At 37.7% G+C, this 12,431-nt stretch overlaps 1 protein-coding gene across 4 annotated transcripts in view; it reads left to right on the forward strand.

Moving 5' to 3' along the window:
* The window catches only part of LOC119584369 (ATP-dependent Clp protease ATP-binding subunit clpX-like, mitochondrial), a 17,501-nt gene extending 6,674 nt beyond the window's left edge, over nt 1-10,827 (forward strand). For 2 of the 4 annotated variants that reach the window (XM_037932942.1, XM_037932944.1), the window contains exons 5-13: nt 2,249-2,494; nt 2,734-2,898; nt 4,371-4,471; nt 4,630-4,785; nt 5,783-5,788; nt 8,327-8,494; nt 9,161-9,289; nt 9,583-9,675; nt 10,200-10,827. In XM_037932942.1, coding sequence (XP_037788870.1) covers nt 2,249-2,494; nt 2,734-2,898; nt 4,371-4,471; nt 4,630-4,785; nt 5,783-5,788; nt 8,327-8,494; nt 9,161-9,289; nt 9,583-9,675; nt 10,200-10,370 — 1,235 coding nt within the window. In that variant the 3' untranslated portion in view covers nt 10,371-10,827. The remainder of the gene's footprint in view (nt 1-2,248; nt 2,495-2,733; nt 2,899-4,370; nt 4,472-4,629; nt 4,786-5,782; nt 5,789-8,326; nt 8,495-9,160; nt 9,290-9,582; nt 9,676-10,199) is intronic. The other 2 variants (XM_037932943.1, XM_037932945.1) reach the window with 1 other exon arrangement.
* Nucleotides 10,828-12,431: the final 1,604 nt, after the last annotated feature.

Here is a 12,431-nt window from a genome sequence, read left to right on the forward strand (position 1 = left end):
AGGAATTACTATTGTCGACCTGCTACCGTGGACTGATATTTTTAAAGCGTCACCATTTAGCTGAATTAGACTTAAATGAAGAAAGAGCTTGAAGTCCTTTTAAAGATGTGAGTAAAGATTAGCCTTCATTTTGCTGGTAATATATCTTGCAAAAAGGTGATAGAACTGACAGTAGATATATTGCTGGTAGAGACTGCAATGAATGTATTGTCTGTTTTCCAAAAAGGAAATGTATTGTTTTGCATGAATTAGTTCAGGTTGATTATTGTGAGATGTAAACTTTTGTGGGTTGTGGTCTCCTCTTGATCTATAAAGATCATGGTAGCAAAATATTGGAAAAACTAGAGAAAAATTGTGGATTAAAGAGAAAAGAGAATTGAGGGCATGTTTTGAAAATGGTTTGTTGTAGGTTCAAGCATTAGATGGACATACGACACTACTAACAGGAAGGAGGAGTGGGAGAGGGAGAAGGAGTGGGAGTGGGAGTGAGAGTGAGAGTGAGAGTGAGAGTGAGAGTGAGAATGAGAATGAGAGTGAAAGTGAAAGTGAAAGTGAAAGTGAGAGTGAGAACAGGAGTGAGAGTGAGGAAAAGAGTAATAGTATCTGTAAGAGTAAGAGTAAAAGAGTGAGAGAAGTAGTAGGAATAGGAGTAACATTGACAGTTAGAGAGTGGAAGTGGAGTAGGAGTAGCAGTTTGAATTGACATTAGAGAAACAAAAAGAGAAGTAAAATGGTAAAGGCTGAGTGAGAAAAGGCAAAGGGGAAGGCCAAGTTGATATCAGTTCAGATAGACTAGCCTATAGTTGGATGGTAACAATTTTCAGATTGTTTATATTGGTGGTGTAGCAAGAGGCAAACAATGAGAGAGATCTGAAGTAAAGTGGAAACTGTAGGTTGTTATATTGTTTTTATTATTCAATTATCTTTATATTCCTGAATTTAATTGGTAGGTAAAACTGGTGGAGTATTTTTATCTTCTCTCCTTAGCCCTTCTCACTCCCCTCCCCTCCTTCTGTCTCCTTCCTCTCACTTTTCCTCTCTTTTCTCCCCTTCTTTCCATCCCATTCATCTCTCTCACCTTTTCTCTCTCCTGCACCTCTTGCTCTCTACTTCCCTGTCCTTTCCCATTCCTTCTATTTCCCCTTTCCCTACATTTGCCATCTCTTTCCTCTCCTTCCCAGCATTGTTCCCATCTCTCTCTCTCACAGTATTACACGGAATTTAAAAATCATTGAGAAGTTTAAGCATGAAACTTTTCAAAAGTTGAACTTCCCAAAAATTGCTATTGTGAAAGAGCTAGTACCATATTTATGTCCAGTGCATTGCCCTTTATTAATATTAATGCCATGTTTTTGTACTCTGCTGCTGCTAGATATTGGAACTCTAGGTATGTGCACGTATTAGTATGTGCACATTTGTGTGTACAGATGCATGTGTGTGTATGTTCTTGCCTGATTGCTCTAATGTAATTGTGTCAGAGAGGGAGAAAGAAAGCTGAGCTGAGGAGGATCCATCAGCTTTATTGAATTCGTGCAACATTTTGAATTGATGTAAGTTTATAGCTCATTGTTTTTGGAAGGGTGTTCCATTAATCAAAATCACCAGTTGGAGAACTAAGTTTCATTAGCCCCAACTTACCACATTTTATTATTAACTTTTTTACTTGGCACTTTTCTTTTACACTGTTCTTTTATTGAAAATATCAGTCTGCCATGTTAAGTGAAAATATCAGTCTGCCATGTTTAATTTCACCATTCTTTAGAAATAATTGTGTGTGGGTGTGTATATATGTGTATATGCATTCTACTATGTACTGTGGTGGACTATAGTTGCATGAGACATCAGTTTGGTAAGAATATCTGATAGCTGATATTTTTTTTACAGTAGAGATTATCTGTAACATTATAGTGCAAACTGTCATTAGGAACTCTGGCAAATGTCATAAGTCTAAATACATTCTTGCTAAGAGTACAGTCTAGATTGCATAAAGAAATTAATTTTTGTTGAGAAATTCCAGATAATTTTATATTAACCAGGGTCAGGTATGCAAGTAATGAAAGAATGATGAGATTTTGGGTGTGCAATTGGGTTATAGGAGTGTTAACCTTGTGCAGTTTTAGGGTTGTGATCATAAAATGATGATGGCTGAAATAGTTTACATAATATTGTCATTCTTACATTATTATCAAGATAAACAAAATTACTGTTTTCTTACTCTCCTTTTGTGTCTCACCTCCCTGCCTCACAGACCTCTTGCACATTGCCGGCATCAGCCAAAGCCATGCGCTGGGGGTCAGTGGCTTCCAGAACACTGATCAGGGACAGCAGGGGGGACAGCAGGGGGGGCAAGGGGGCCAGACCCTAGACCAGCAGACCTCAAAGCGACCTGTCACCAGCAGCAACAGTTTACATGGATCAGACATATTAGATGCGACCACACACATGCTCCGGCTGGAGAAGAGCAATATTCTTCTCTTGGGGCCAACTGGTTCAGGTAAGTCGCAGGGAAGTTGCTTTTCATTTAATTTTGTTTTTTAAATTCATTTGTTATTATTTTATTTTGTTTAATGCTGTTCTGATAATTATGTCTTATTTTATTGCTGTTTTGTATTTATTCATACAATCATTATTTACATGCCCAGTGAGTTTGCTCATCCTTGAAATAAGCATTTTTTAGGTAATAATTTTATGATAAATATTCATGCTTGTGAATCTTTCTGTTTGCTCTCCCAGGCAAGACCCTCTTGGCCCAGACCATAGCCCAGTGCCTAGATGTCCCCTTTGCCATCTGCGACTGCACCACGCTCACCCAAGCTGGCTATGTTGGCGAGGATATTGAATCTGTCATTGCCAAGCTGCTGCAGGATGCCAACTATAATGTGGAGAAGGCCCAGACAGGTGCGAAGCCTCTTTTCCCTTCTTTGACTCCAGACTTATTTTTCCTTGATATGTGTGTGTAATTTTTTAATGTAATTGTATGTATAATATGTAGTCTTTTAATGTATTTGATATATTTTTCATGTTTCATGTTTGAAATTGTTGTCACACATGATAGAATGGAAATGTCTTACAAGCCAGATTACCCTTTGCTATATCCCTCTTCGCAGCATTTTGGCAGATTGAATACGTAATTACTGCAGTCATAGACCCCAACAATGTACCTAGACCTAACAGGAGTGCCTGCCTCTGTCTTCAAAACTTTTGTCCCTATCCTTGTTTCTATCCTGTAGGTCTTCTTCACACAATGCCTTGCTTCAGGGATGCTTCCTGACACCTGGTTTTGTGCACGACAGAAATCTCAAACTCATTAAATATAAACAGTTAACAACCCATTCGTGTAGGATACGTGTACTCTCCATTGTAGTTGTATTTTGTGCTACACGTGTACTCTCCATTTTAGTTGTATTTTTTGAAGCTTGTTTACACATAACTCACATTCCTGAATTTTTTTTATGCCATGCCATTATATCAATCTTTTTTTCGTTATTATTAATGTTATGATTATCATAATGCCATTAAAATACTAATAACAATAATATTCTTTTGGCCTTTCCAAAAAATTGAGGAAAAAGGGAAACAGGTAGATAGATATGACTAGTAATTGATTCTTTGATGACTAGGCTCTTGTGGGACCATCTACATGCAAACAAAATAAAATTACATGCCAACATTCCTGATAAACCAGAGATAAGAGTGTTCCTTTTTCCAACTCTTGATTGACCTTACTTCTTCTGATGTTCTGCAAAGCATTTTCTTAGTCTTTATAAATAGCATTCAACTATCTCTGCACCGTTTCACTAAGACATTTACTGATGACAACTTACTTGTCATGCAGACAAACGATAACAGTGGATTGTTTCATTGTGATTTGACTTCTCCAGAATAATAGGGACAAGAATGGCAAATTAAATTTAGTCCAGACAAGTGCAAAAATTCAGTTTTTCACCTGAGCACACATACATACCCTGTATAGTTATACACTGAATACACACACTTTATAGAGGACATGTGCCTGGAAACCTGCATACAAGTAGACAACAAACACAGTCATAAACCATCACATTTATGTTAACAAGCAGGAATAAGACACATGGATAGACCACTTACCACACTAAAGGACTCATACAAGTGTTTGTTCATTCTACTGAACACTCATGGATGAAGATGCCTCCTGCAGCACATAGTAGGCTGCCCTATAATACATTCATTCACAAAAGTGATACACAAGCATCTCACAAGCAAAGCACAACATTTACACTCATACATAGAGAATTCTTGTTCTTGGTAACACTATTTCTCACTTCAAACATTACTCCATTTCTGTAATTCTTTAACATAATTTTTTCCCAAACCATTTTTCCATATTGCAGGCATTGTATTCCTTGATGAGGTGGACAAGATTGGTGCAGTCCCGGGGATACACCAGCTGCGTGATGTAGGGGGGGAGGGGGTCCAGCAGGGCATGCTCAAGGTAGGGTATTGGATATTGAGAGGGGAAGGGAAAAGGTGAGGATTCCTATGATAAAAATGAAAAAAAAGGGAAGTTAACTATGGCAAATTAATAATTGAAGAATGTTCATAATCATCACATTCATTTTACCCATCCCTCTTTGACCTGTCCCGCATCAGATGCTGGAGGGCACAATTGTCAATGTACCAGAGCGCAACTCCCCGCGTAAGCTCCGAGGTGAGACAGTCCAGGTGGACACAACCAACATCTTGTTTGTGGCCTCAGGAGCCTTCAATGGGCTGGATCGTGTTGTCTCCAGGAGGAATAATGAGAAGGTAAGAGTTCAGTTTCACTTGTTTAGAATTTAGTTGGTTTACTCCACCTTTACTCCTTGACAGACATCTCCCTCACCTTTTGGACCTCTTCACTCCTGCCCATACCCCAAAACCTTTGGCTTTTTCCTTTAACCACCTCCCCACTCCTTATGACCCTCTTTCCTCTACAGTTTCCCATTCTTCTCCACCTCTCTCCTGCCCTCCTTTCTCCCCTCTCCCCTCTCCCCTCTTTTAGCCCTCTCTCTCTGTCTCTGTATCCCCCTGCTTTCTTTCACATCATCTCACTGTTTCTCCTATAACCCTTTCTAAACTTCCCTCCCTCTCTACTCCAGTCTCCTCTCCTCGTTCAGTCTTCTTTGCTTGCCCCTACTTTCTCACTTTTCTATACCCAGTCTCTCCTCTCTCACCTTGTGCCATCTCTAGCCCCACCACTCCATCCCTGTTCGTCTTGTTTATGAATCCCTTAGTATGTACACTAGACTTTGTGTGTTCTCTCAATAGCTTAATTTTGTCCTCCTATTTGTTTTATATATATTGTATATAGGGGAGAGATGGAGAGGCATTTAGTAGGGGGGAGGGGGATGTTCTGTTGAATTTCATGTCTTTAAAAGCTTTGATATGGTTCATCATCAGTGTTTTCATTTATTTCTGTGAGAGGAAATAAGGAGAACAATGTGTGTTTGTGATTTATTAATTAGTTGATTGATTCATTTAGTTTTCTTTTGACACTCTTTATAATGAAAGATTGATTGTTTTTGTTGCCTTCTCTCTGTCCTTGTCTAAGTCAAGGTATTGCTGACATTGCCAAGTTATCAACATTTTATTTTGTTATTACTTCTTGAGCATTCAGTGAACATAATTCTTTCCTTCTGTCTCAGTGTGTTGATACCTTTGAATGTCTTGCACTTTTTATCAGACTTTTTGAGATATTGTTTGGAAATCAAGCACTTGACCCCCAGCCATAATTGCGTTTTTTCTCTTTGTTTTCATGCCGCAGTTTCAAGTAAGTGGGTGATTAGTTTTTTTTTCTTTCTTCAACTTCAACTTACTGTTTTTGTTGAGTGGAAGTCAGTATCTCTGCATTTTTTTCTCTCTCTCTCTCCTCTTTTATTTACTGAGAAATTCTCTCTGGTTTAGTGATTAGTGTTAGTGTTACTGTTGTCTGGAGATTCCCATAAAGTGACACAAGTTAACATATTGCCAGCTGTTTGTGGTAACTGTTGCGTTTGTTTTTGTCTTTTTTTTTTTTTCTGTATGTGTTTTTTGTTATTTTTTTTTGCCTATCTCTGTATTCATACCTTTCTTTTTCTCCACAATTTTCTTCTCTTGCTATGTCTCCTTAGCCTCTTTTCCTGTTTCTCCATATATCTTTCCCTTCTCACCTGTTCTCATCTTCCCTCACCTTTTCTTCTTACTTCCCTACCCACTGCTCTCTCTCCTTTCTCTATATCCATTGCTCTCTTCTGTCTTGTTTTTCTCTCTTCTCCCAAATTTGGCAACTCTCTCTTTTCCCATTTCCTGCTCTCCATTTCCATTCCCCTCTCACTTCTGCCACCTTCTCTTTATCTCTATTTCTCTCTTTTTATATTAGTATGATACATCTGTGTGTTGTTTAACCCTCTGTTTTTGTTTTGTTTTGTTATTGTTGTCCATAACTATTTACCGTCATGTTGATACTGTAGTCTGTGTCATCTTTTGGCCGAGCATGAAAGCCAACAATAAAAATAAGTATATATTGTATATATATATATATTATATATATATATATATATATATATATATATATATATATATATATATATATATATATATATATTGATAATTCTATATTTTTTATTTGTTTTTCTTTTTTGATCCAAGTAGCTGAATTACTTATGCAATGAATCAAATTATATATATATAATAATTTAATATTCATTGCTGTTTCCATTATACTTGTTTTTATATGATATTAATGCTTATTTGTTAATATTATATGAATATGTATTTTCTTGTTTTTTATTATTTACACACTTGTATATGCAATTTGTTTTTCTTTATGCAAATAATTATTTAACCTTCATATACTTATATTTGAATTTTTGTTTTTATTTTTGACATTCATATTTGTATAGTATATCAATTGATTAATTTGTTTGTTATTTATTGTTATCATGGTAGTAGTCTTGAGTTAAATTAATCAAAAAAGATTGAAGGCAATGAGGAGAATGAAAGATGGAAAGAGGGAAAAAGAAAATAAGAAAAAGAGAGAGAGAAAAAAAGAGCATTAACTGACTGGGTCTGGGTGTCGTGGCTATCGCGTCATGAGAAATTTGGCTGAGGGCCTACGACAGTAATATACCGTCATGGTATAATTTTAGGGCTTGGATGACAGGAATAAGCCATCGTGAAAATTTTGAATGAAGGCTGGGATACCGGGAAAGCCTTGCCATGAGTACATAATGCTCTTGGTGGAAGATTAGACTCCGTGGCTATTTAGGAAGGGGCTCTTGTGTTATTTCCACAACTAAACTAGTTTGCAGTGTACTGTCTATAAACCTTGGCTGCAAGAACACAGCTCCTAGTCCTGCTCATTGTGACAGGTGACACTGGGTGTATCACAGAAAAGTAATTTTAATAATTACATGAATGACATAATGTTTTTTTGTTTTGTTTTGTTTCATTTCTATTTTCTGTGCAAGAAAAACAGTCTATTAGCATCTTGATATAGCATATCAAATGATAAATATAGACTTTAGAAAACAACAAAAAGCATAAAGCTTAGGGAGAAAAGGAGATAATAACAATGCAAAGAGGAGGCAAAGAGTTGTGACATGAGAGTTATTGTGGGCTAGGCCTAAAAGCAACACACCCAGAGTTGCCATTCAGGTAAGTCTAATGCCTGGATTTTGGGCCATGTGCTGTCGGCAAAGACCAACAGGTTAGATGGGAGAAAACAGAAATGTGAACAGCCTTGTCATTTCATGAAAATTATATCAAGAATTACAAGGTGGAGAATAGATTGCTCACAGAAGATACTTGTAAGATGATTGTTTGCAGTAATATTTTTCTCTATTCCTTTGGGAGTGTGGTTTTGTAGGTGCATTTTATATCCTGTGTGCACTAGAACATACGTCTGGAGTACATTTATGTGAGAGGCGTCAGAGTAGTAATAGAAAACCATATACCAGCATAAAGCTAAATAAAGCATGTGAGTAAAAGGAAATCCAAGTTAATTCATCCATGTATTTTTACTTATTATCCAAATGTCAACTTTCAACCCCAGAACTACAGACATGCTTGGTGTTTATGTACCCTTATATGACTCCCGGGGATTTATCGACCTCCTGGATAGTCCCATCAAGCCCTTCTTTCTCTCTTGCTCATCTCATCTCGCCTCAGCTCGCCTCAACCCTCCTCTCTTCTCGTCTCCTCACTCTTCATTATTCTTTCCTTTTCCTTATGCTCTTCTTTCTCCCCTACTTCATGGCACTTCTCACCCCTCCCTCATTCTTCATTCTTTTCTCCTCGTACTCTCTTTCAACCTCTTTCCACCCCACAGTACCTAGGCTTCGGTATTGGGGGCCAGTCAGTAGGCCGTCGGGCAGCGTCACAAGCTGACGTAGCACACCAGACAGCCAGTACAGACGCTGAGGAGGACAACCAGGAGAAGGATGCACTGCTGTCAAAGGTGGAAGCCAGGGACCTCATTGAATTTGGCATGATCCCGGTGAGTTCAGCTGTTATGGTTGTGACAGTACTGTTGCTTGGGTATAGGGTTTGAGATGTTTAAATTTAGTGTTCAGTTAGGTTTGGGGATCAGTGTTTGCATGTTAGTTTGGTGTGTGTGTGTGTGTGTGTGTGTGTGTGTGTGTGTGTGTGTGTGTGTGTGTGTGTGTGTGTGTGTGTGTGTGTGTTTGTTTGTTTGTTTTAACATGTGAGGAACAGAGAGGGTGAGACAAATTGAGAGCATTTCTCAAGTATTGCTTATGTAAGTGTGGTAATGAGAGTTGTTCCCCATTATGTGTGTGTAGTTCATTTCACTGAGGATGAGTTGGGTTAGATATTGGAAGGATCATGAGGTGCTGAAGTGCAGAAAAACCTATATGCAGTGAGGTGATGAAATTCATGTAAAGATTTAGCAAATGATATTGCAATGTAAATGGATTGGTTTATATTGCTTAGAACTTTTGTCAAAATTACCAGGATGTCAGTGGTACTGCATTACTTCAAATTGTCAAAACATATTTTTTAAAGTAATGCTAAACACAAGAGAAGACAAAAACTGACCCCTTTGCTTGGATTTCAGACCCAGCAACTTATGGGTATTCTAATTTTCTTTCTGTTAATGGCAGAGCAATGAACTTATTTTTTTTCCTTTGCTTTTTTCATGCAGGAGTTCGTAGGGCGTTTCCCTGTTATTGTTCCCTTCCACTCTCTGACAGCGGCCATGCTGGTCCGGATCCTTACTGAGCCCAAGAATGCACTCGTGCCACAGTTCCAGATGCTATTTGGGATGGACAAGGTTTGTGGCACCGTTCGCTCTTTGGTGGTTCTCATCGTGCTCTACAATTGATACTTGTCTTGTTTTACCCTTCATGAAGACTTTTCATATTGCAACAGGGATTAAGTTTGTTGATTTGAATTAGATTGATTTGTGCAGGATATGTACACAGTGTTACAGCAGCTGAGATTGTTTCTAACCATTTTTTCAAGTAAATTAGTTTGTATTAATACCATGGTCCTATCTCCCATTGTGTGATGTGATGTGAGGGTAAGGTGGAAAAGGTGTATGATTATTACTCCATAAATTTGCAGGTTGAACTTGCCTTCACCCCAGATGCCATGGAGGCCATTGCACACATGGCAATGGAAAGGAAGACAGGTGCAAGAGGCCTACGCTCCATTATGGTAAGTTCTACTCCTGATTCTTGGATATTAATGTAATACTTTTTGAAGAGATCAGTAACCATAAGCGTTATACTTCTTCCTATATAATTGGATGGGGTTTGCTGAAAAACCTAGTAAAATGAAGTACATTTGAGCAATTATTTGTTTTGTGATGGGACAGGATGGCAAAAATACATTCTATATCTTCTGTGTCTTTTTGTTTATTGATTGTCTTTACATGTAGATGGCACTACAAGACCTTAATCACCTAAGAGGCAATTACTAGTCCTACTTAGGTTACCTGTTTACCTTTTTTCTTGATTTTTTGAAAGAATCTTTATTTTTTATTGCTATTAGTATTGTTAATAAAAATATAGTAATAATAATGTCCATAACAATAATAACATAAATATCATCAGACAAAAAATATTTTTCCTGAAAATTCAAGGAAAAGGGAAATCAGCTGAGGACACACATTCTTATTAATTAGCTCTTTGGTGGCTGAGGACTTGTTGATCTGGCTCACAATTTCCTTCATATTACAGGAAAACCTCCTCCTTGATGCCATGTTTGAGATTCCTGGCTCAGACATTGTGAGCGTACATGTGACTGCCGACTCAGTGCGAGGGGATGCGGCTCCCATCTTTGTACATGGTCAGCCACTCCCAACTGAGGATGATCAGGAGGAGGAGCAGGCATTAGCTCAGGCCAAGTAAGAAAGAACTTGGAAGGCTGGCTAGCTGGTTGGAGAAGAAGAGGTGGAGGAGAGCAGCCAAAGAGGCAGCAGTGGAGTTGTCTCATGTTACTAGGAGAAAGAGGAGCAAGAGGATGGAGAGGAAGAGAGTGGGGGGAGAGGAAAGAGGAAAGGAAGAGAAGGAGGAATAACTCAAGCAGAACTTAGAAGACTTCAGCCAACGACAAGAGAGACTCAGAAACCTGATCTTCCTCTTAGCTCAAGACAGGGAAGAGGACTAAGCCATTCCTCAGGGTTGTTTGGCATTAAGCTTTTCTTCAGATGACGCTGAGGACAGAGAGAAATATAGCGGCAGAGACAGAGGGAGAGAGAAACAGACAGAGGGGAGACAGACAGACAGATAAACCTAAGAGACATGTCAAGGAAGAGAGATGGGATTAAACCTGTTAAATGCATGTCTTGCCATCAGCTTTCTTTATTTTCTTTATAAATAAAAAGAAAATTGTGGAAGGTAGCAAGTATTTTATAAAGTTATGTACCTTCATATCAAGAGCCAGCTGCAAAGAAACTGTGATATTCAAGATGCCTAATTGAAATGAAATCAACAGTTTGAATAGTTTTCTGTTTGTGTTTGGATTTTATAGAGAATCCATGTGTTCAGCAACAAAAAATTATCTCAATATTTTGTACAAAATAGTAAGGTGTATATATGAGTTTATAAAATGTTCAGTAAGATGAGTACAATTGCAGTTCAATTATTTATGCTGTTATTATTGTTTATCTCCTCTATTTCCTGTGATTTTTTTTTCTTTTTAACAAAAAATGGGGAAAAAGAATATGGCAGTCTTGGGGAGACAGATAAAAGTTTAGGCTGAAAAAACTAGGACATGTTCTCTGTTGTCTCAGATCGGCCTTGGTCCTCTTTTCTATGTATAGTTGTATGTATTCCATATTTGGAACATTTGTACAGTGTTTTATTGTTAGGGGTTAGTCTCGTAGACAGTTAAGAATTGTCTTCGGATTTCATTTGAAAAGTTCCAGTGAAGCATACTACACGGGCTGTAGATGAAGACTGTACACAAAGAGATAGTGAAGTTATCATCGTCATCAGGTATTAGTGTATAAAGAGAATTAAGGTTAAGTGCATATTTTTTGTGTTATTTTTTTTCCTTTTGTGTGTGTGTGTGTTGTGCAGTCTTATTTTTCAGGCTAGTGTGGTTGATGAATTTAAACTGTCTGTTTAGAACTGCTCTTCAGTGCGGCCTAAATGTAAGGAATGATGCTATTGGCTGCACGCTAAAATTTAACGTCCAGTTTTAAAAACAGGTTGTAAAAAAATATGTATATAAAAATAGGGAATAAGAAAAAAAAATATATAGACATAAAACTGGGCTTGAAAAAGTGAATTAATTAGTGTGGGAGTGTTTGATTGTGAATGTGTATGAGTGTGTGATGAGTGAGTGAGTGAGTGAGTTGTAAGTGTAAGAGTATGTGTGAGTATGTGTATGTGTGTGTGTTTGAGTGTGTGTGTGTGTGTTTGAGTGTGTGTGTGTGTGTTTGAGTGTGTGTGTGTGTGTGTGTGTGTGTGTGTGTGTGTGTGTGTGTGTGTGTGTGTGTGTGCGTGCGTGCGTTCGGATGCATGTGTGTCTGTCTGTTTGAGTGGGTGACTGAAAGGAAGAGTGAAAAAATTATACATTAGCTCCAGAAAGTTGGCAGCAAATGGTTTTCATGGAGTAATTGGAGCTGTAGGGGACTATTTAGTGTTAGACTTCAGCATTCACATCTGAAAATTTCCTTTAATCTGTTTATTTAGGGAACAGAACGTTTATGAAGATATATACTCTCAAAGTCTGTTTATATGAATTGGTCACTATTTTTTCTTTGTATTTCATTTGTCTCCCGTAAGAGATTAATCTTGCATTTTGTACATTGCTGTTTATTCAGTGTGATTAAACCACTTAAAATTCATTATTTTTCTGTTTTCTTATATTCTTGTTTGTTCATTATCCTTGTCTTTTTTCTTTCATTTTATCATGCAAATAGTGTGAAACTCAGCACAGCTGAAGATGGTTCATCCATATTC

This window comes from Penaeus monodon, chromosome 18 (assembly GCF_015228065.2).
Source record: "Penaeus monodon isolate SGIC_2016 chromosome 18, NSTDA_Pmon_1, whole genome shotgun sequence".
Taxonomy (NCBI): Eukaryota; Metazoa; Arthropoda; class Malacostraca; order Decapoda; family Penaeidae; genus Penaeus; species Penaeus monodon.